Source organism: Gouania willdenowi, chromosome 7, assembly GCF_900634775.1.
Source record: "Gouania willdenowi chromosome 7, fGouWil2.1, whole genome shotgun sequence".
Classification (NCBI taxonomy): Eukaryota; Metazoa; Chordata; class Actinopteri; order Blenniiformes; family Gobiesocidae; genus Gouania; species Gouania willdenowi.
In genome coordinates this window covers 30,631,475-30,656,442 of record NC_041050.1, presented here as the reverse complement: position 1 = coordinate 30,656,442, position 24,968 = coordinate 30,631,475, and the positions used below count along the sequence as shown (strand labels likewise).

The 24,968-nt window shown below is 36.8% G+C and overlaps 2 protein-coding genes across 7 annotated transcripts in view; one reads left to right on the top strand and one right to left on the bottom strand.

The window, feature by feature from the left end:
* LOC114467060 (differentially expressed in FDCP 6 homolog) overlaps positions 1-6,450 on the bottom strand; it is a 20,664-nt gene extending 14,214 nt beyond the window's left edge. For 3 of the 4 annotated variants that reach the window (XM_028453058.1, XM_028453059.1, XM_028453057.1), the window contains exons 1-3: positions 6,151-6,246; positions 1,677-1,817; positions 493-678 (exon numbers count right to left, since the gene is read on the bottom strand). In XM_028453058.1, the coding sequence (XP_028308859.1) occupies positions 493-678; positions 1,677-1,817; positions 6,151-6,246 (423 nt within the window). Of the gene's footprint in view, positions 1-492; positions 679-1,676; positions 1,818-6,150 lie in introns of all 4 variants that reach the window. The other variant, XM_028453056.1, reaches the window with a different exon arrangement.
* troap (trophinin associated protein) lies at positions 6,100-24,968 on the top strand. 3 transcript variants are annotated; one of them, XM_028453055.1, is made up of 14 exons: positions 6,100-6,236; positions 13,688-13,801; positions 15,449-15,692; positions 16,451-16,871; positions 18,066-18,175; positions 18,759-18,810; positions 21,362-21,507; positions 22,544-22,598; positions 22,688-22,761; positions 22,846-22,929; positions 23,925-24,026; positions 24,108-24,378; positions 24,470-24,669; positions 24,795-24,968. In XM_028453055.1, the coding sequence occupies exons 2-14, from the start codon at positions 13,740-13,742 to the stop codon at positions 24,852-24,854; spliced, it is 1,881 nt and encodes a 626-aa protein (XP_028308856.1). In that variant the 5' UTR covers positions 6,100-6,236; positions 13,688-13,739; the 3' UTR covers positions 24,855-24,968. The 3 variants fall into 3 exon arrangements, with proteins under 3 accessions (XP_028308856.1, XP_028308854.1, XP_028308855.1); XM_028453053.1 differs by having other exon boundaries at positions 23,922-24,026; XM_028453054.1 differs by lacking the exon at positions 6,100-6,236 and adding an exon at positions 9,749-9,983 and having other exon boundaries at positions 23,922-24,026.

Here is a 24,968-nt window from a genome sequence, read left to right as displayed (position 1 = left end):
ACTGTGCAGTAACATATGTTTTGGCTCCCACATTGTTTCCTATTATCTGTAGTTGAAGTATTATTGGCATTTTTTTCTGTCATTTCTCACGGCATTTTTCACTTAGCATGCAAAACTGTACCATTACCTTTTCCTCATTTGAGTTCAACGTTGCATAATCTAATTTATCTGTGTGTAGCAAAGGGCTCACTCTTGACAGCTGCTGCAAAAATGTACAGAACAGGAAACCGAAACCGGTGTTTGCAAGTGTGAAATGAGCCCACACAGCAGCAGGAAAGGAACAGATAGCAAAAAAGGTTTTACGCTGTGTGTGTACTAATCAGATGGTGTTAAAGACTCAATGATTTCTCGTAGTTGAATTTTTTTATTTTTTGCAGGTTTCTGTTGATGTACCACGAATGTTATTACAATTATTTAAAAAAAAATACTATGATCTAATTTTAAAAAGTCTGTGTTTTATTTAGAGTGAATGTACAGTAGGGCAACACACACCTCGTCAGCAACCATCACCAGAGGGTACTTGTCTTCAGAGAGGAAATTAAAGAGGCACCACAGCCTAAAGGCGTCTCTCTCAGGCAGCACGTTGTTGCTGCCGCGGTCTGGCTGGTAGTTTTTCTTCGCAGTAAGAGTCCAGCAGAGCTCATCCACGTCTTCTTTATTAAAAGACCCTTCCCCGACCTGCAACAGCAACACAAAAAGGCTCATACAGGGTTCCGACAGCTTCAGTCAAATTAAATTCAAGACTTTTTAATGCCATTTCAAATTAAATTGAAGACCAACGTCACAGTAAACACAACTGAGGGGGAAAAAAATGCCACATCAATTACATAGGGTTTGGGTAAATTTTTTCCAGTGTCTAGTGCAGACGTGGAAATGGCGGCCCCCAAAGAAAACACACAAAATGACAGTAAAATCTGCAAGAAAACAGATTAAAATCATTAAAAAAAAAACACACACACACACAACACAATAGCTATGAAACAACAACAAAAACTAAACCCTTAAGAAAAGCCATTGAGAAAAATCTTCGTTGAACAGGCAATTTTCGTTAAATCTGAATTTCTCCATGTTGTTGAAAGTTGGCAGTGGCTATCCGTACGGTTGCTGTATCAATATACCAACATTCTATCTGTATGGAGCGCTGCTCATTGGCCAGTTTAGGTCACGTGATAGGCCAGTCATTGGCCAGTTTAGGTCACGTGACTAAAACTAAACCTAACCCAAACCTTAACCCTAAAAATTGTTGCGATATAGGGTTATAACCCAGCCCAAACCCTAAACCTAAACCTAACCCTAACATGCTACGTACGTGTACTTCTGTAAACGTACCAATAGCACCGGTGGTTGTCCCTACGGCAACCGTACAAATAGACACTTTCTTAAAAGTTTGATTGCACGGTGTTCCGTGAAATTATGTACATTTTTTTTTTTAAATGATTGTTACCATTTCTTTTGAAATGTGAGACAAATTACAATCATAAAATCTTATTATGTGTTAAAATTTAAGAATTTTGAAACATTGATTTAAGATAGTTTACCAACAATTAAGGCCTTATTTTTAAATTCATGAATTTAATGCCTTTTAAAACTTTTTAAGGATCTGCGGGAACCCCGTCATATAATCTGACAGCACAGCAGCACACCCTATGCACTGCAGATGATTCTGATGTCATCACCTTGTCCAGAATGAATTTGTTGAGGTAAGGCATGTAACCCTGACTGGACACAGGACCGTCGTCATCGTCCCTGAAGTGCTCCTCCAAAGCAATCGGGTCATGTGGGATGCACAAGACTGTGCACAGGTTATGAGACAATACCTGTGAAGTCACAGAGATACAAGTATTATCCTTTAAACATTAAGGTGTGTCTACATCAGGGCTTTTCAAACATTGAACTTAATTGTACGTGTCAGGGCAAAGGGTGTCATGTAAAAATAAAAAAAAACACTTACACAAATCTTTAAATTATGTGTTTAATTTGTCATTATGGAATTACATTTTGTGTATTTTTCAAAAAAAAAACTATGTACTATAGCAATGATTCCCAAACTTTCCATAGTCATGTACCCCTTCAGACATTTTTAAGCCATGTACCCCTACTCCTGCACACCTAAAAACATAATAATGTAATGTCATATACAATGTAGCCACACAGTGAATTTTACCTATCCTGTTGATGAATAATATATAATAATAATAATAATAATAACTACAATAATTGCATTTCCTGCAGAAAATGCCAGTGAGGATGCAGGTGCTGGCCCGCGTCGTGCTGCATTATCTTATCAATAGCATTAGCATTATCTAGCATTAACCTAGCAATAACCTAGCAATAGCATTAACCTAGCATCAACATTAACATCAGCATAGCAATACCATTAGCCTAGCATTAATATTGACCTAGTATTAGCTTTAATATAGCATTATTATTACCCTAGCAATAACATTAACATAGCATTAACCTCGCAATAGCAATAACATAGCAACAGCATTAACCTAGCATCAACATAGCAATAGAATTAGCCTAGCATTAGCTTTAACCTAGCATTAAGCTAGCAATAGCATTAAGCTAGCAATAGCATTAACCAAGTATTAGCATAACATTAATATTGACCAAGTATTAGCTTTAACATAGCCTATTTATTATCCTAGCAATAGAATTACCCTTGCAATAACATTAACCTAGCATTAACCTAGCAATAGCATGAACTTAGCATTAACATAGCAATAGAATTAACCTAGCATTACGCTAGCATGAACATTGACCTAGCGTTAGCTTTAACCTAGCATTAACCTAGCGATAGCATTAGCATTAACATTAACATAGCAATAGAATTAGCCTAGCATTACGCTTGCATTAACATTGATCTAGCGTTAGCTTTAACCTAGCAATAGCATTAGCATTAACCTAACATTAACTGAGCAATAACAATAACCTTGCATTAGCATTAACCTAACATTAGCTGAGCAATAAAAATAACCTTTCATTAGCATCTCTATTTATATTCTAGTTGACAATCTTGTCATTGTTTTCATTTTGATTCACGTACCCCCATGACCATTTTAATACCCCTGGGGGTACCCGTACCCCACTTTGGGAACCTAGGTACTATAGTATGTACCTTCTTATACAGTATGTAGCATACTTTGCATATGAAGATATAATATTAACATATTAATCATTTTGTGTTGTTTGTTTGTTATTAGTTATTGTTCATTTGTGCTCTTTTCTTTAGTACTTTGTCTCTAAATCTTGAGCATGTCAACTTTTGTTAGGGACCAAAGATATTACCATCATGATGGCAAAAATAAAATTCACAAAAAATTATACTCATTCTATGATCAAGGGCTAGATTTCTCACTTTTCTTTGTTTACCAATGAATTAATAAGGTTTCTTAACAGTGTTATTACATTTTAAAAATATGAGTTTATTGTATGTGGACAGATTCACACACAATTCATACTTTATACTATTTGAATCCAACTTAATACATAATTCATTTTTAGGATTTCCTCTCCAATCATTACTTGTATCATTTTATATATGACATTGCATTTCTCCCCTCTTAATTGTAATGATGGAAAATGTATCATAATGTGCACATTTGTAGCAATCTTTCATAGCGTGCTTGATAAGAGAATGTACAGCAGCAACATTCTGCACAGTGAACGTGTATTTAGAAGCTGGTATGTTGAGATATCTAGACTTGGTTGAGCTCTAACCACATCCTGTCTAGAGTGTTCAGCATCCTTATGTCTGAGATTTACAGGACCAATATTTGAAAGCTCCATGCCTAGTATGAATAAAAGCATGCTGTGTTTAGATCAGAGGGGAAAGTAACACATTACAAGTACTCACGTTGCTAGTTGCTTTTATGGGTACTTGTACGTTTTTGAGTGTATTTCTAAATCAGTCATTTTACTTGTACGTAAGTATGTTACATTTCTACACCCAACCGTTACTGAGTAAATTATTATTTTTGTTTTAAAATGATCATTGGACATTGTGAAACTCCAACAATCAAATGGATCACATCATAGGGTTGGACTTGAGTATTTTATGTACGACTTACTTGTACTTGAGTACAATTTCAATCAAGTAGCAGCACTTCTACTTTGATCAGGATATATCAGTACTCTTTACACCTTACGTTTATTTCTGGAAAATCTTGCCACGGTTCCCTTGCATACAGTAAACATCTCATGTATGAACTTAAAAGGGAAGAGACAACGTCTACCACAATTTGAACTTCATTTCTACAAACACATCTGTATGTAATAAAAAAAAGTTTTAATGTACAATTCTTTTTTAAATGAAACACCACCAACGAGTTCAATTCAAAACTAGGCAAGACCTGTACTCGCAAGGCGAATACGTATTTGCCAATTTGAAAAAAAATTGCAAAAATGACAACCTGTATCTGGATTTGTTGACAAGTTTGTTCTTTTTACTCATGAAATTGAAAGTAATAATGCAGGAAAAACAGAAGACTGACCTTGACCTTAAATGTGAAAGAAAATGTTGTTCAATGGTACCAGTCTGAGCTGTGTATTTCAATTTGTGGCCAAGTTATAGGGAAAAAAAGTATTTTTTTTGTTTTTTTTCATACCGTCATGAACTTTGACCCCGACCGATCTTTTTACTGGTAGATCGTACAGCTTCGGTTCAAAGAAATAAAATACGCCACTTGAGATGATTGTTTCATAAACGTAACCTAACCATCAATCTTCTATGATAAATATTCGTAGAAATATGGAAAATTTTGGTTTTTGACACTTGGTGCAACCTTGACCTTGACATTTTGGCTCCAAAAAAGGTGGACTGCACATCCTTGACATCGCCCCTATAAGATGACATACTGTACGTGTCATTAGTGCTGCATTAATAGCCTGGAAGGAGTTCCAGGACAAATGAGTTGTGGAAGAAAAATACTAAGAACTTTTCAATTGCCCAATACAATAAAAAAAAATAATATATACTACATTTATGAACTTCAAAACTGAGAAAATAAACTCCATTCAATGCTGTGTTGGCGCCGTGCATTACGTTTCATCTGATTGGTCGGCTATGATGTGATGCATTTGATTGTTGGAATAGAACTTTATTGATCCTCATAGGAGAAATTCACATGTTGTAGCAACACAATAGAATAACAAACAGTAAGAAGAAAATAAATACCAACATAGGAAAGTAGTGCAAATTTTGGGACAGACTTAAAAGATAAAAAATAAAATTTTAAACAAAAACAAAACAAAAACAGCATAGAAAAAACAGATCTATATCTGCTCATTTTAAAAAATTTTTTTAATAGTTTCACAATGTCCGTTGATCATTTTAAAACAAAAAATAATAATTTACCCAGTAACGGTTGGGTGTAGGAATAATAAAAAATATTTTACTTCTTTTAAAACACAGTTAACTGCAAGTAAAATGACTGATTCAGAAATATACTCAAAAAAGTACACATAAAAGCAACTCAAGTACAGTAACGTGAGTACTTGTAATCTGTTACTTTCACCTCTGTTGGTAAGTATCTGCATACATGAGAGGGATAAGCTCAGTCATGGGAATGACCTGCAGTAAACCAGGGGCTGAAAATGGAGCCAACACCAAGGGACAAAGGAGCAAAGAAGTGAGGTCAACCCCAGCACAGCTTGTCCTCCCCCACCCACCCACCCACCCCTACCCCATCTCTCCACTACAACAATGACAATTTTACACATGTGTTGAACATGGTCCATTGAGCATGCTGGTCCCGGTGCCACAGGTTCCTTTGCACTACAAGCTTGTGCACTTGGACTGGGGTGAGAGCACAGCTTGGAGATGAGGGAAGCCATTCATGGTGCACACTGAGAGCAAACTGTTACTCTCTCACACAGACACACATTGTGTCTAAGTATAGGGAACAAACTTCTTCCTGGTTGGTCTGACAGCATGTGGTGGAAAGAAACTACACACCGGAAATACTAACTCAGTGATGATGAAATGCCAAAGTGAGCTCAAAGTGCTTCAGGTTTGTTCATACTCTGCTTTTGACTGAGTGTTACAAAGTCAGGAAAAAGATGAGTCCAAACAGAGCCTTTACACTGACAGCTTCTCTTCCTCTTGGTGTTGGACCACAACCACTAACCCACACACCCAGCACTGACCTTCAGCTGAGACTTGGACACTTTGCCGCTCTTCTCCAGGTCCAGGGCGGTGAAGCCGTACCAGATGGACTTCAGCAGCTCCGAGCGTAAGTCCATGTTCTCTGGTCCTTCTTCTTCTTGTTTCTCCCTCCAGGGCTGACACAGACCCACGATAACATCCACACACTCACACTGTGTCACTGCTGTCAGCGCAGCACGGGCTTTTTAGTTAGTCACCAACGACGCCCCCTGCTGGAGGACCACTGAATAACGCTGGAGATCAGGTGTTTGAGCAGTGATGGTTAGGAACCTTTTACTCTCACAGGCAGAGCCGGATTAACGCAAAGGCAAACTAGGCACGTGCCTGGGGCCCGATTGACAGGGGGGCCAGACAGAGGGACCAAGCAGCTCAGCTGACTTTCTTAAAGGGACAGCGTGCTTAATGTGGTTTAAAAGTACTACAGAATTTAGTCACACATTTCAGCCTTAATGAAGGGAAAAGTCAAAAGTGGCACAAAATGTTGATATTGACCTGCTAGTGATTAATAAAAGGGTCTTTGTGGCATTTCCACTGACTTTGATCAATTATTGTTTTTGTTGTAAAACTACATTTAAAGAAATAAATAAATCAAGTATATTTGACTATTTATTTAACTATTCAATTTAATCTACACATTTAATTAAGATTTTCTGCAAAATGCAATAGCTTACAACATTTATCTCATTTGCTCTGTTTACATAGCAATGCTGATACCTATTGGTGATTTACTGCTACTACTGCCTTAAAAATGACACTCACAATGGATAAGATAAGGATATTTTAATAGCATTTAATAGAGCTGGGTAATAACGTCTAAATAATAATAATTTAAAAAAATGTCCGACACAATTTATTTCAGTATACAAAGATCCAACAAGACTACGCTATGTAAAATGTGAATTAACTTCTTATTATAATAAGTTACTATACTAACTTTGGTAAGTTTCAGATTTCAATTCATAAATAACATCAATGGAGGAGGGGCCAAAAAATACATTCTGCCTAGTGAAGTCCATTTATATAATCCGGCTCTGCTCACAGGAACCATTTTGCCTCATCTCACGTGGATCAAAGTCCTTCCGGAGCCGAAATCAATACATTCTCAATGAAGACAATACAGTGTATTGAATAGGGATGTCCCGATACAACTTTTTCACTTCCGATATGATACCGATATTGCAGCCTTGTGTGTCGGCCGATATTGATCCGATACGTTATCGGCACGAATCATACATACTTTTATTACTTATTTTGTAGTGTGGAATGTTAGAAAAGGCTTGATCAAGTGATGTTACTCAAACAGAGAACAGTAGTCAGCAACAGTAGGTATGAGAAAAACTGACCCATTTATTATTAACCAGTTGGTTCAACATAATATCTACAGTATTCTACAATTGAATAAATATCATATATATAGGTGATTTTAGATGCAGTCCGATAAAATCCGATATTTGTTTTCTTGTTGATATCTGACCGATATCAATATCGGATCCCGATTTGGGACACCCCTACTAATTTAGTTACATATTGCAATAACACATTCTAGTAAGAAAAGCATACATAAATACTGGTTTTAAGGGTTTTCGCCAGTCTTTGGCTACAAAGATTATCAGACAATAAATGTTAGCTAATAACAAAGTTCAAATAAAACCTTTTCAAAGTTGATCAATGTCCAACGTCACATAGAAAAATGTGGAAAAACGGCATTTTTCAAATAAGCATTAAGTTTATGCTTTTTCTGTGAAAAAACATAGAGTGATAGATGTCAGGTAATAGTCAGCAACAATAGATTACTTTGTTGGAGTGTGAACCACACCTATGGACAGAAGTGCTATTGGAAAGCTTATATCGGTGATTTTAGATGCAGTGCGATAAAATCCGATATTCGTTTTCTAGCTGATATCGGACCGATATCAATATTGGATTGGAACACCGCTAGTATTGAATTCTATACAGTTCAAATTATATAGAATAGTGTTTGATTTAATTTAAATTTATATTGCTATTGTAAATGCCAACTTAAAAACAGTTTAAAATAAATTAACATCAAGAAATAACAAAACAGTATCTTGTAACACAATGTTACATAAAGAAGATTTTTTTTTTTAATTTAAAGTATTCGAAGGGCTACAAAAAGTGAAGTAACACAATAAAAATCTCTATTTTCTTCCAGAATAGTGTTTTTGTTGGTTTAATTATCTTACCAGGGATATAAAACTTAAGGTTAGCCACAGCAGGTGCAAGGAAAGAGGAAACGGTCTGTAGAAGTTGCAGGAGGTGAAGTAGGAAGATGACCGAGTCATTGCACAACGTGATTTATTTTTAGGTTAACAAATTGCTATGTCATGATTTTATTTGTCATTAATCATTAATAGCCTCTGTAAGAAAATAACAACTATTTTTTTTTTTTTTTTGGAAACTATAATGAGCCATTGCAAAAGAGTCAAAGAGCCACATGACGCTCCAGAGCCACAGGTTGCAGACCCCTGGTATGGAAGTAGATTTGTGTCTTTATTATTCATTAAAAATCACTTCGATTTAAAAAAATAAATAAATAAATTTTCATCCAAATAAAGTTTACTTCAATCAAAAAATAAAATATTTTCACTCAAAGAAAAAAAGTTTTAAAATGTAAAAAAAAGAATAAAACGAAGTGGCTATCCGTACGTAGCTATTTTAGGGTTAGTTAGTCCGTAACGTAGTTTAGAAATAGCTAACAAGTGCTGGCCAATAAGGGGCGCTCACGTGACCTAAACTGGCCAATGAGGGGCGCTGTACGATACGGCTACGTACGTATAGCCACTTCCTAAAAAAATACTTGAGACCCAAATAATTGCATTTGAACACTTTTTTTTCTTTGATTGAAATAATAAAGACACAAATGTACTAACCATAATATAGCCCAAATACAAAAAGACGACTTTAATGATAATCATAAAATACTTTTCAATCAAAAATAAAGTTTATGTCAATAAAACACATTTCAATCAAAGTGTTACAAAATGTTAACCCTCATTTGTTCCATCATTGTTTTAATAGTAAGCTATTCTGAGCAAAGTTTTGTAGCTGGACAAACTTGGTACTTGGATTCAAAAAAGTTTGAGAAGCACTGATCTATTCTATAGACTTTTAATGCCACTTATATGTCCATTTTCAGCTAAACAATAAAAGAATAAACAATAAGAAGTAAAAGCATCCACCACTAAGTGATGTTATGATGAGTGATGTTACAAGTGATGTTGACATCTATCTCAGTAGGTTATCAAAAGCTGCGACGGACTGGCGCCCCGTCAGGGTGTACCTCCACCTAGCGCCCAAAGAAAGCTGGAGAAAGGCACCAGCAACACCCTGAAAAAGGAGCAAGCGGGTCAGAAAAGGATGGATTTTTATCAAAAGCAACCAGACAAAAAAAAAAAAAAAAAAAAGACAAAAAAACACGCCTCGCGGCAAACAAGCCGTCACGTGACAGAACATCTTTCACTTCGTTTCCATGGGGCTGTTTTGAGAGGTCGGCTCCTGATTGGCCAATGACGAATCGAGCCCGCTCATTGGCTATTCGGGCGTTGACTCTGACCAATGGCGTAGAGCGCTTTTTACAAAGCTGACAGTGTGGAGCAGAAACGGTGCGGAGTCATTTAAATCCACACAAAACATTCTCTGGATCCTTTAAATTGACACAAACAGGAGCGAAAAAAACTCCTTTAAATTTGTACTAACAGGAGCACAAAGCCTCGGAACACTGTGGACTAGGACTGTTTTATTTAGACAGCCTGAAGGAACCAACAGTGCCCCCTCTTCCTTCTGACTGTGCAAAGTAAGTAACGTTTAGCTTGAATGGAGCAGGCTAAAGTGTTAGCTTTTAGCTTAGGCTATTTGTTAATGCTGTTGAAGACCATTGATATGCGCAGTCATGTTTTGGTTGCTGTGGATGATAAATCTTGGTTGTCTTTAGAGACCTTTGTTTGTGACTTTGTCTGTTGTCTTCCCTCTTATGACCATAATTATATTCAGGCTGTAGAATTGTCAAAAAATGTACAATGACTGAGTGGGTTTTCCCCTTTTTCCAAGATAACCTCAATTTTCAGTATGTGGTATGACCTGTAATAATAGTTTAAAAAAAAATTAAATAATTTTTTTTTTTTTTTTTTTTAAACCGATTTGGATTTTTAAAGTTTACAACATTATAATAACTCTGAATTCAAATGACGAACAAACAATTTCACATGAACAATTTTAACTTTTAATTACTTTACATGTGTACAAAAAACCAACAAAAAAAAGTTCTGGCCTTTTCAATCTCAATCTTTCTGCCTGTTTTTGTATTAAAAATATGACATTGATTTTCAGTGGGTGGGGGTCTTCTGTGACCAAAGTCTGTTTTTCAGTGTGACTACAAGCAGAAATGCAGAAAGCTCCTTCTGGAAATACTGCCATCCTTGTGTTATTGACAGCAATGTCGAGAAAACGCTGGGTTTCGGTTTTGGTTCTTATGAGTCGTTTCCCAACATTTGGTCTGATGTGTCCACCCCTAGGCAATTCAATGTGCTTTACATGATAAAAAGAAGTGCAACAGAAAACATTGCGCAGTTTACAAATCAATACGAACATTAAAATCAGCAGCAAGAACATTAAAATCAGCAGCAAAAACATTAAATAAACAATAACATGATTAAAAATCTCACTCAGCCATACACAAACGAGAAAAAGAGTGTCTTTAACTTTGATTTAAAAATGTTCACATTGGATGCTGACTTCAGCTTGTTCCACTTCTTTGCAGCATAACAACTAAAAGCAGCATAGCCATGTTTGCTGTGAACTCTGGGCTCAACTATCTGACCTGTGCCCATAGATCTGAGAGACCTGCTGGGTTCATACCTGACTAGTAACATCTCACTGATGTATTCTGGACTCAAGCCCATTCACACATTTATACACCAGCAGCAGAACTTTAAAGTTTATTCTTAGGCCGACTGGGAGCCAGTGTAAAGATTTTAAAACTGTGTTCTGACCTCTTTGTTCTGGTTTTCAGAATCAGAATCCTTTTATTGCCACTGTTACTCTTTCAGAGGCACAAAAAAATTAAAAAATAGCAGCTCTCATAAAAAGTGTGAACAGGTAATTAGTGCAAAAACATCTAATCAAAGTCTGTAAAAACTGCAAAATAAAATAGAATAGTGCATGACATTATAATCTTAACAAAACTATACAGTCCCCAGAGGATTACAAGACGAGAGGGCTATTAAAACAGCAGATTCAGGGTTTGTTGGGGTTTGAGGCATTCAGGGCAACAACAGCTCTTGGGTAGAAACTGTTTTTTAGTCTGTTTGTTTTTGTCTTTATTGCCCTGAAACCCCTCCCTGAGGGCGGAAGTTGGAAGAGGTGGTGACCGGGGTGTGAGGAGTCCCTAAGGATGTTGTGGGCTCTCCTGAGGCAGCAGCGCGTGCTGAATATGTCTTCCAGGGATGGGAGAGGGCAGCCAATCAGTCCTTGGGCGTTGTTTATGACCCTCTGGAGCTTCTTCCTGTCTGCTGTGGTGCAGCTGGCAAACCACAGCGTTCTGAACCAGCTGTAGCTGTTTGATGCTCTTTTGGGGGATTCCCGTCAAAAGACATATGTCCAGTATGCTGGAGATAAAAGCATGGACCAGCTTCTCCTGATCTTTCTGAGTCGTTAAACCTTTCACTCTAGAGATGTTCTTTAGGTGGTTGAGGGCTGTTTTTGTGATTGATTTGATCAATTACCACTTGGAACAGCAACTCTCCCCACAGGTCCCCAATCCCTGCTGGCCCATGTGACGGAAGAGGAGGGGACTTGTGTAAAAGTTGTCACAGTAAACAATGTATACATCACATCATTAAACAGCTCATTACCTGATGATGCTGTTGTTGTTGTCGTTGACTTTTTTGTATATACAGTGTGAAGTAGGGGTGGGAATTATCGATATATTGGTCAGAAATTAATCTACGATAATCTGACATAACAAGAAAAAAAAAAGGTTAAGTGAAAAAATACAATTTTTATTTTATATCTCTGAAAGACAATAGATTGAAAAAGTGTCCTATGAACAGTGACAATATTTTAGTGCAACATTTCTGTAAATAAATGTCAACATACCAATGTAAATGAATAAGTATCTCCAATAGTGCTTTCTGTAAATAAAAAATAGGGTCTTTGTTACCAGTGACATCATTAAAGTGCATTATTCCAGTCAACAAAATATTGGTTCCTTCAACAAACAGTGACAAAATTTCTATGAAGACCTACCAGCTCATTTTAGTGAAAAAGCAGATCATTTTTGAAAATAATAATAATAATAATAAAAAGAAAAAAATATTTTTTAAGTCGATACATATCGATAATCGTTCGTGCGAAAAAAATATTGCGATATATCGCCGTATCGACATATTGTCACACTCCTAGTGTGAAGTCAACAATTCAGCCATTCATATCAGCCAGCACTAAGAATTTCAGCCCCCACTTGGTTGGTTTGGCCTTCATGTACTGAGAGAGATATGCACATTTTTTTCCCTCCCTGGAGATTTCTGGCCACATTTTTGTTTCTGTTATTGCACAACATTTTTAAAACTTCTGCCCTAAAGTTGATAGATGGCCGTTGAGGGGTGGCTGAACTTCGGGAGCAGGAACCTCAGTGGGCATCATGGGTTGTGTCCAGGTTGACCACAGTTATCCATGACCTCGCTGTAGGAGTGGACAATGACTGTCTGACACCATTGCCACTTCTGGTCTCTGCTCGTGAAGTGGAAGGCCTCGATGTTAAATAAATCTAAGACAAGATAGATAATTCGTACATCCAAAATGAATTTTTGTACCAGATTAAGTACAAAAATGAATAAAACATAAAATGTGTGAAAAATGTTGAATTCCGAATGATAATGAAAAATATTTCAATAAAGCTGAACCTTATTTTGAGCAAGGTAAATATTCACTGTACATAAAAACTAGAGTTACAATGAAGTTGAATCTAATGTTTAGCGAATTAAAAAACTTTTGTTACTTTACATAAAACCCTAAAACAACAGAAGTTAGCTTGTAGGTTACCAACTTTTCTACTTAGCCTGGTTCCCATGAAGTGTCTCCACCTTGCTCACTCTCTTTGACTTTCTTTGCATGTTTTCTTCTGAGGTGAGGCTCAAATATGCTAGATTATTATTATTATTATTATTATTATTATTATTATTATTATTATTATTATGCTAAAATCTTACAAAACTCTTCACAAAATCCACTCTCTCTCCGCTCCCTCTCACTCAACTCCAAGCTGCGGGTCGTGTTCCTCCCACTCAGCATATCTTTACCCTAATGTGAAGTCTATCATACCATACATCATATTTTTTATATAACTTATCTTAAACGGTTTAAGAGTTACGGTTATTGAGAAATACGCATGTCAAATCCAAACAGGTTGGTAATGAGAAGGTTTTAACTTAGCCCAATGTCAACTTGAGTGTCTTTCTACTAGTTTTCCAACTGATTTTCTTCCGTGTTTTATTTTATAAGGCCTGCAGTTGTGCTTCTCATTTTGACTTGACACAATCCTTCACTCCTGATCATGGAGCCCTCGGCAATCCTTCGCCAGCAAAGCAACAACAAAATCCACAATGACTTCCAAAGGTAAGCAACTTTGTAACTTTTACTGTTAAACTCTTATGATCACTTGCATAGTACTGCATTCATTTTTCATTTAGTTGCCTAAACAGTAGGGGTGAGTATTGGCAAGGATGTTGCAATACGTTACGGATCGCGATACGTATGTCACGATACAATATTATCACAATATATCGCGATATTCTCCCCCAGTTAATATCAAAATTAAACGTAGAGATGAAAAATCAAGTTGCTGTATAATGTTCATCAGAAAATATTGATCAGAGGACAAATTAATCCGTGTATCATTCGTTCATTCATTTTTCATTATGTAACAAAAACATGAAAAACACGAAAAAAACGGAAAAACGCCTTGTTTTTCAAATTCAAGCTCTTTTGCTTCGGTACAGAAAATTATACCTATCTGATACGCTATCAGCACGAATTATACATAATTTTATTACTTATTTTGTAGTGTGGAATGTTAGAAAAGGCTTATAGAATATATATCGGAGATTTTAGATGCAGTCCGATAAAATCCGATATTCATTTTCTGGCTGATATCGGACCAATATCCGATATCGGATAGGGACACCCCTACTAATTAAGTTACATATTGCAATAACACATTCTAGTAAGAAAAGCATACATAAATACTGGTTTTAAGGGTTTTCGACAGTCTTTGGCTACAAAGATTATCAGACAATAAATGTTAGCTAATAATAAAGTTCAAATAAAACCTTTTCAAAGTGGATATCTATGTCCAATGTCACATGGAAAAATGTGAAAAAACTGCATTTTTCAAATAAGCATTAAGTTTATGCTTTTTATGTTAGAAAACATAGTGATAGATGTCAAAAAAAAAAAAAGTAATCACAGAGTGACCAGACATTAGTGCAGTTTAAAGGCTACCGGCTTGGTATGGGCAATATATCGAGAGTCAAGATATATGGCGATACCTGTTTTGGCGATATGGAAAATTACAATTGCGTCTATACCAATAAAATTTGATTTTATAGCTCATTTTTTTGTTAAAATACTCGCTTTAGGATTCACTACTTTTGTTACTTCTCAGAAGAGCATGAAAAGCACAGTTAAATGTTTTGCTGAGTGCATTCTTACCCAGACCAACCCCTAAACAAGCCACACTACAGAACTCACTCACACGTGCTGTCCCTTAAAGGAGAAAAAGCCAAAAGTGTAACTTATTGTGCAGCTGTTTGTTAATAAATGTGATTGTGTGACATTTTGCATCAGCAAAGAACCAAGATTTGTCTTTTTGTGAGACTTTATTGAGTTAAAAATACCCAGATTTGTATTGTATATGCTTGTTCATGTGGATTTTGTTGGGTTTGTCAACAAATTTTATATTTTGATAGCGCTTTGAGACAACTCTTGTTGTAATTTCTGCTATGTAAATAAATCTGAATTGTCCATATTGCCCAGCCCTAGTCTAAAGGCTCCATGCCATATTGCTTTATGATCTGGAAGCTTTAGAGGCAACACCTCATAGGGACTGTACTGTAGTGTTCCCTAAAACCTTTAAAATTAGAAACCGTATGCACTATGGTGTAGTCTCGAGGATTAATATTGGGAATCATAAGGATTGATTTAGTATATGTGAAAAAGTGTTTATGTTTTGTATTAGTTCTCTTTGGGGTTTTCTCTGCACAGAATGAAAAATGAACAAAACAAGAAGCCAGCCGACCCAAAGCAATCCAAACTTGTGTCAGTGCCCCTCACTTCTAACAAAGACGCTGAGAACCAACATCCAGAAATCTCTGAAATTGGGAGGAAGGCACCAGTGCGACAGGGACAGGGTGGAAGCAGACTCCCAGTGCTGGCAAAGTCCCTTCATCTTCAGACAGCTTCCAACTTCAGTCAGTCTCACAGCAAGTGGGAAGAGAATCCTTTGGCTGTAAGTACAGTTGATAAATAAATGTTACATTCCTTTTTTTATGGCAGGGGTGTCAAACTCATTTTAGTTCAGGGACCAAATACTGAACAGTTTGATCTTAAGTGGGCCACAGATTTTATGTGGGAAAATGAGTAATTTCAACATTATTGTGCCCTTGTTTGCACTTCTACATATACATAAAATACTAAATATGTAAGAAACTGACAAAATCCAAGCAGATTACAGTCCCAACAGGATGTTCACTTTTAATCTCCTAGATTTTGTGACCAATTTCTATTTAATTAAGGAAAATATTATGTAATAATTTGAGGAAAATTGAAGGATGAGTCGTGCTTTCTTTGTCATTTTTTACTTTCTTCTGCGGGCCAAATTGGATGATCCAGAGGACTGGATTTGGCCCCCTGGCCATGAGTTTGACACGTGCTTTATGAAGTCTCAGAAATAGATTACACTGTATAAATATACACATCTACGTGGTGTAGTTAGACTTATCAGTATCAGATTTTGGCAAATCAAACAATCCTCCCTAAAAAATGGGGAGTTATTTGTTCATTGGGCCCCCATTTTTAGGTTAAGCATGAATTTGAAAATGTGCAAAACTGTAATTTCAAATTTCATTTAAACAAACTACAGTAATGAATTATCTTGAAGGGCTGATCTTTCCAACAACTCTACAGGAAGCACCTCACACTTTGCCAATCACAGTTTTCATGGTTCAATTCCAATGCGCTGCCTTTTCTCTTTCTTTTTCTTTCTAGGGAAAGGCAAAGAAGAAAAGGCCATGCACCCGGCCTGTGCCGTTCAATTTCTCCCAGCCAAGAAGCTCAAGAGTGGCCACTGTCAAACAGCCACAAACTGTGATGCAGACTGGAACTAAAACTCCTCAGAGAAACATGTGCAATGCAAATTCTGCTAGTCAACCTACTGTGTTAAACAACAAGAAGGAGAATGTTTTATCCCATCCATCAGCACAAACTGGTCCTCCCAGCAACTTTAAGACTTCACACACGTTGTCTAATTCTGGAAGCATGACGCATCAGAACAAATCAGTTTTCTCTACCAAGCCTGTGGTAATTTCTGAGTTCTGTTTGGATAACATGAACCAGCTTAGTATCAAGGAGCCATCGGAAGCTTCTAATGTTGACCCCACATCACAGCAGCAGGGAGACTCTTTAAAAGGTTTGATTGAATTATTAATAACGCTTCATCATTCTAATATTAATGAGTATTACGTTATGACAAGATGGTTCCCAGGGTACAGGAGCACATGTTGGACAGATTTAACAATTAATTTAAAAGTAATCGGGAAATGTTTCTGGGTTTTTTTTTTTTGCTTTTTGACAAATTCACCACAAACTAACTGTACAATTGCTCAATAAAATACTATATTTTTTTGTAATTTATTGAAACGGGATTATTTTATGCTGTAGAGGCCATTTTATCACATTTCTTACAATAAGAGACAATAATTAGCTCCATTTTACATAGGAGACCACATTTACTTAGTATTGAACTAATTGTATTGGTATTTTTTTTTTAAATTAGCTTTTAATGACACTCATTTTTTTAGAATATGTAGATCAGACATGGGCAACCGGCAGCCCGGGGACCACATTACAAATCCCCAAAATTTGTATTTCAAGTGGGAAGGAACATAAAACCCAAGATAATACACACAATAACTCCCAAAATGCACAAATTAACAGCAAAATGCACAAAATACAAAAACGATCCAAAAATAAAACAAACTGACTCATAAAACACAATAACACATTACAGAATAGTTCTAAAGACACACAAACTGTCAACAAAAGTGCACAAAATGACAGTAAAATGCAGAAAACTAAAACAAAAATACAGAAAGTGACCCAAAAGCGCACTAATCGAGAAAAAAAAAATGCAGAAAATGACAGAAAAATACACAAAATTACAACAAGGACGCAAAAAATAACAAACACAATGACTCCAATAACACAAAATGACTAAAAACTGCCAAAACAAAACCACAGACAAAGACAAAACCCTTTTTCCTCCTCTATTAATGCTCAGATCTGTAATTATTCTAAGGTTGATAATGTGGCCCTTGGATTAGATACAATCACGTATTTGTGGCCCCCGCTGTAATAGAGTTGCCCATCCCTGATGTAGATTAAGCCTGACGGAACCAATGTTCGAGACACAGTTAGAGGTTTAGGGGAGCCCGCTGTTCCACAAGTGAAAAAGCATATGAAATTATGTAGACGGTACTTATATGAAGATGGGGTACATGTGATTTGACAAAAATGCAAAGGGGGTAGACGGGACAAAAAAGATTGTGAACCACTGGACAAGATGTTCATGTTGGTTCTTTGTCTGACATGTTCTGTGTTTCAGACAAACAGGAAAACTTCCAGTCCGATCACAAGGCTTTACTCAGCATCCTCTGCAACAAAGGAGTAGATGTGACCTCTGCTACTCCCCAGTCCAAACAATACAACTACTTGGTGAGTTTGTTCATCAGAAATCATTATTTGTTCTCTTTACACCTCATGTTTCATCATGAAGATATTTTTGACACGTCAGAACCATAGACTGTAAAAAGAATGGACGTGACGTCCTCCATAGTTTCCACTCAACGTTCTTGAAGCCAAAATACAGCGCTTAAGGCTGCAGCCATCTTGCAAATTTGACGTAATTTGGAGCCAGAGTCTGCTCAGTAGGTTCCTGGTAAAACGCCCTGCCCATTTAGTTGCCAACTGCCCAATCATTGGCTGTCAATATATGACGTCAAATCCCGTATTTCAACCTGAAATAACTTATTTAAAACTGGGTGACAATAACTAATAATTACAGCAGAGTTTAGGTTTGGGAAGGAAATTATGTGACGAGTATTTTACCTTTACAGTTTGACCCAAATCCCATTCGTTAACAGTGAGGAGGAGGGGCTTATGACCTATACTGCAGCCAGTCAGCAGGGGGAGCTCTAAAAAAAAAAGCACTTCACTTTTGGAGGCGCTTGTCCCGTCTATTCTTTTACAGTCTATGGTCAGAGCTATGTTTTATATTATTTGTATCACATTTTCACAGCCTCAGCGAGTTTCCATCATGAAGAGTCGGAAGAAAACTGGACCCACCACAGGTTAGCATCACCCTGGAAACCCTCACTCATTCACCATTATCAGCATCAGAAAAATCTTGTATTCACCAAGTACAGTTTAAAAACGATAAAAGGAATTTAACTTGGTGGATGGTGCGAAAAAAAACAAACCAGAAACACTATAATAATGATAATATTAATAAAAAACGTAAAGGATGGATATATACAAGTGTATATATTCCCCCATGCCCATTCGATAAAACCTTGAATATTAAAAAAGAAAAGTAATTTATTCAGAATGAGACATTCTGATACTTCTCAAGGCATTTGAGGAATCATTTTATTATTTATTAATTTCTTATAGTATGCTGCGAGCCCTGAGGCACAAATTTTGTTTTACATGTTCTCACGTGGAAAACAACCTTCAAATTTTGAATCTAATTCAAATAGTGCCTTATCTTTGTAATTATGACACCAACGACTCTCTGTACCTTTTTTCTCTCTTATTTGAGTTTCTCTACTTGGTTTAAGCTTTACTGAATTTGTAATATACAACTTGGATTAGAGAATACTTGAAACATGTTTTTTTGGTGTTTTTTTTAAGGTTTAAATATGGCAGCATCCACAGGGTTTAAACTGGACTCCAGGCATGTATAAGGAGTTCATTAGGGATACATGTGTCTAAATGCAAAAGCTTGGAGTCTACGCTAAGTACCACCATTTTTTTTTTTTTTGCAACCTCACGTAGATGGCACCAAGATTTACACACTCCAATACAGTAGGTGGTGATATGCACCAGGTTGGTTGCAACACACCATTAAAGGAGCATAGGGCATGATTTGAGAAAAAATAAACATTAATTCTAAGTTTTGTTTTATTGCTAATGGGTGATGAAGCGTTCCTAACCAAAGAGCATGAGTCCACACACATTTCTACATATTGCATTGAAAAGATTGCGTGATACATTTTCTACTGCTGTTCCGGGTCCGATTTCCCCATACAGTTCTGCAGACGTGAAGTCAAATAACGCTGATGGTGACGTCGAATGACGCTGGTGAGCGTTCTTGACGGCTTGGAGAGGCGTCCCAATACCCTGGAAATAAAAAAGAATGAGAAGAAGACGGTGGACTAAACTACTGTTTGGTTCCACAGATGAATGCAGAGGCGTGTGCACACGTCTTGCAGTAAACAGTCACATGAATGGCGAGTAAATAAATCACAGTTGGAGTGCGGATTCCTTGTCCGAGTCTGACCCAACAGTGAAAACCTAATTTTGTTTCTCAAAGAAATAACATATTTGCGTTTGTTTTAGTGGTAAGCACCGATTTTAATAAAGCTGATATCCAGAGTTTCTGAGAAATCTATGTTTATGTATGATTCTTTTGAAATGCGAAAAAATACCTAACTAGACTATGGTATACATTAATGTATAGAAGTCCCTCCTTCATCCTATAGACCTCTATACAAATGGTAACGATCACCGAGTGCGCCCAGCCAATAGGCTTCGATTTCCTGTTTTTGAGTCTGTCAATCAAAGTGAATGCAGAACTGTGCACGGAAACAAGGCCGTGCGTCACAACAGCAAACAGGTAAATATGATTTTGGCTGTTACCTGACCCATAGACCTATATCAATGCAACCCCATGCGACTTTGTTATGTTCCGCGATGCACATGCAGAAAAGTAGAGGCGTGGCTTCTGGTAGATTGCAGAGGCAGGGGGAGGAAGTGGAGCTGTTTAGGGCGGGACATCGAGACGTCCTCTCAGAAACTCCAGATATCAGCTTTAACAAACAACTGTTAATGTCAACATCAGATCAGTGCACGGGTAACAAGCGAAAGTGAAACAAATGGGCACAGTGCACACAAGAGACCCATCAGATCTATTTACATAATACATGTATCAAAGATAATTATTTTTTAGTTATTATTAGTTATTTTGCAAAAAAAGGAATGTTTCAATGGTGTATTCCTTTAAAATTGTCCTAGCTACAGCAGGAAAGTAAGAATGCTGCGCACAAATGACACTATGTGACCAAACCCGACCACCAGTTCTAAATATCTGTCCGAACCCGAACTGTCAGGATTTGGTCTGGTATCCATCCTCTATCCACAGTATCAGCTACGGTGATAAACAGTTAATGCACGCCCCTGCCGCGGCTTGGCTGATGGCTTTAGTTGCACTAACCACCATGGTGTCACTATGGAGTCTGGTTTCTAGATCCTGCTCTATGCTTCTCAAAGAAACTGCAAAAGCTTGTTTTTACTTAAAACAGTGACCATCGCGCTCAAAAATGTATGATAAAGAAATGGAAACCTAAAAGTTTCCTTGGAAAAGGCCATTGGACTGAATATCCACCTAATTTACGGCAGTTGCATTCATACCAGCTCAGCCCTAAAATCCATCTTAAATTTTGTTTGGTCATTGACCTTTACTTTTTTTTAAGTTGCATTTGCATGTTATTTTCTTCTTTGTTGTATAAACACGCTTTCATTTTTTATTTTTTTTTTAAATGCTACTTTAATCTTTTGTTTTAATGTTTTAAAAATGAGTAGAAGTTAAATCTACATGACTTTCTTCTCGTGTCTTCCCAGCTTCTGTAAAGTCAGTGCAGTTCTCTCCAGACCCGTCAGCGCTGCAGAGCATTCTCCTCAATGAGGGGGTGAAAGCTGGGCAACCTTTGGGTGCAACGCCACGAAATTCAACATGTCCACCAGGCCGGGGCACATCAATCTACACAGTATGGACGCAAAGAAACGTTTTGTTTCTGCTACGTTTTCCACTGTATGGTAACCAGGGTTGGGGTCAATTACATTTATCAGTTACAATTCAGATTTCAATTACAATTAAATGATATTTTTTTTATCCTCAAACTCAAATACAATTATGTTCTCAATTACTGAGCCTGAAATAAATAGCCAAAAAAAAAGTTAACATTCCTCTTGGTGTTAGCTTTCTGTTAGCATCTCTAATGATAACGGGTCCTAAATCAGCTGTAAAATACACAAAAAAATAAATATCTAATTTCTTTCCTATCTATTGATTACCTAATTAGGCTTCCTAAATCAATGAAAATAAAGATTTTAATCTATTTTTTTATTTAAATGGTAAAATGCGGGAAAGCTTCATATTGAATGCATTTTAATAATTGTTAACTAGATATGTGTAGAACTGTACATTGACAATTTTTATAGAGTTTACATGACAATTACAATTTAATTATGACAGCAACAGCTTTTTAAAATTACAATACTATAATTATGCTATAATTGTAATTAATGATCCATTTCACAATTATAGTGATGTCCTGATACAACTTTTTCATTTCCGATTCGATACCGATATTGCAGCCTTGCGTATCGGCCGATACCGATATTGGTCCGATATCAGCATGAATCATACATACTTTTCTAACTTTTTTTTCTTTGATAAAAAAATAATAATTACTTATTTTTTGTAGTGTGAAATGTTAGAAAAGGCTTGATCAAATGATGTTACTCAAACAGAGAACAATAGTCAGCAGCAGTAGTTATGAGAAAAACTGACTCATTTATTATTAACCAGTTGGTTACATACATTTTATCCTTCAACATAATATCTATATTATTTTACAATTGAATAAAATTGAATTGCAAAAAAAGAAGTTTTCAGGCTGATATCAGACTGATATCATTATCGGATCAGAACACCCCTGCATAATTACAAATCTAATTATCCCCAACCCTGGTGGTAACCATTTTATTTAGATTTATATTCCTTTTTGCTTCCTCCCCCAGGCTCAGAGAGTGCTGGTTAAGAAAAATCGTATGGAGCCATCTGATGGACCTGCAGGTAAACTTGTTGAGCTTTCAGTCGAGAAGAATTCAACATTTTGTGTCATATTTTAAAACCGTGACCTCACATGACTACGTTCACCTCAGTGGCACTCCGAGTAACACCGCAGAGCAAATGGACTCCACAGAGAGTCTCCAGGCATCGGCCCATGTCTGCTTTGGTTGGTCACCGCGTAGTATTGTGTACACACACTCAGTACACCTGGCTCCGTGTATTTCATTAAAGTATCGCTTTTCTGCTTCAGAAATGGCATCAGTCAACACAACCGTTAACATACACGACACCTGGAGCCAAGAACTGCAAAGGTTACTTTCAGTCGCAGCAGCAGGTGAGAAGCAGCCTTTTCCTTCATGTACAAAACGTGTGTCGAGCCTTTTTGAGGGAAGAGTGTATGTTTATTCTTAGCAGAGATGAGTTTGTCTTAAGGGATTCTCCTCCAGTCAGCATATGTAGGCTACTTTTGATTTGATTTATTTATGTACAACAAAAACAATACTTAATAAAATAAAAGGAATGTCACAAAACACGTTAGTTTCCGAAGCAGGTCAAAAACACAATTAAGATTTCAATAAAATATTTACATGATTAGGAAGAAGTCTGACTTATTTAATACTACCACTCTTATAGTCTGTATAACCAATTTATCTATAAGCTATATAAATAAAAGCTATGTAAAAAAACAATGTAAATACTGTAATATTATGAACTACTCATTTACAAGCTATAATTAGAATATAAGCTACCTTTATACATATGAACGCAAAAATAATTGTGTCAATAAAGCCAAATTTCTATACATTGCTATACCCGTACCATACATACATACAAGATACCATATCTTTTCAATTATATTATTACATATTGTTTGCTGCATTTTATAATTCTTACTATGTTTTCAGTTGTAATCTCATTTTATATATATATATATATATATCTACAATATATTATACACATAGCCCAACGCAGACAGGGAAAAGAGCCGCACCAGATAATAATCAGACATTACCGTCCTGCTGCTCCCTTTAAAATCTGTTTTTTTTAATAGTTTACTTAAAAAATGCTTATGTTTTCACTGTCTTTTTATTTAATCTGTTAAATTATTCTGTATTTTCATGCCTTCCGTTGATACACGTGTTTCAATGTAGTTGTAACCTTAACCCTTTTTAAATTCTCCTCCTGAATTCTATCCTGCCTCTCTTTTTGAAAACACTTTCCTTATGTTATATGGAAGTAAGTTGTTTTTGGCTTTGAAAAACACTTGAGCTGTTTTGAATTGAATCAGATCGTGAAGTTTAAGAGTTCACGTGTATTTTTTTTAAGCAGGAGGTTGTCCAGAGATTGTTTGTCGATGCCGAGGAAGAGCAGAACCCTGACCCCAAGGACCCTGATACGTGTGCACAGCAACTCCCAGTTACAGCCTCAGTGGTAAGACCCACTCCAACAGCTCAGCTGAATTCTTACTGGATAAAATGTTATTCTGTTGCGTCTTGTCTTGTTAAATAATAGTGTGAGGATACAGAGAGGCAGAGCAGGATCTCCAGTGATGAAGAAGGTGACAAGCCGAAGGTTGAGGATGCCCAGCCGTTCCTTCAAGCACCTGACCGAGAGTCCGTCATCTTCTTTTCAACGGGCAAAAAGCTTTTTAGAGCGCCGCGTTTTGAGAAACCAGATGAGGGCGGCCCTCCGTCCTCGAGCTTTAAACTGCTGCAGCTCGATGAGTTTTCTGCTAAGTCAGCAGGAATCAATCAGATCAACCTGTCTGAGCGTCCACACAGAGGTATCGACAAATTGTGAGATGCAGCAGAGTGTCTTTTTTTTTTGATGATGATAATAACACACGTTTGTTTGTTTGTTTGTTTGTCTGTCAGAGCCCGTTGCTGTGAAGCCCTGCTCCCTGAGTCCTGCTGTGGCTCTGCTGCGTAGGCGACTCCCTCCCCTGGACGAGCTGCGCATGGATCAGGAAGTGGCCACGTACACCTCCATGTCTGTCACAGCTCTTGGTTTCGTCCGTGTTCGTTCTCGCTGTGGAAACCCACTGGCCTCCATTTTGCACTTTGAAGATTCAATTGTGAGTATGCAGCACAAAGAGTAAAAAGGAGGGGAATTTATAGTTGAAACGTGACCGTTAGAAGCAATAATTCCACCATTTTCATGAGTCAATGTTAATTCAAATCTTTGTTATTGATTTTTCAGAAATTTGTTCCGATCCACTTTGACACTTCGTCTGGACCTTATTCCCCTCTGCACGACTAGGAACTTCCATTATTCAGCACTACAGCTTTATTTTCTGCAAAAGAAAAAAGTTTATCAAGTGGCTTCCTGAGTTTTAGATGCAGGTATACAAATTAAAATATATATATGGGGAAA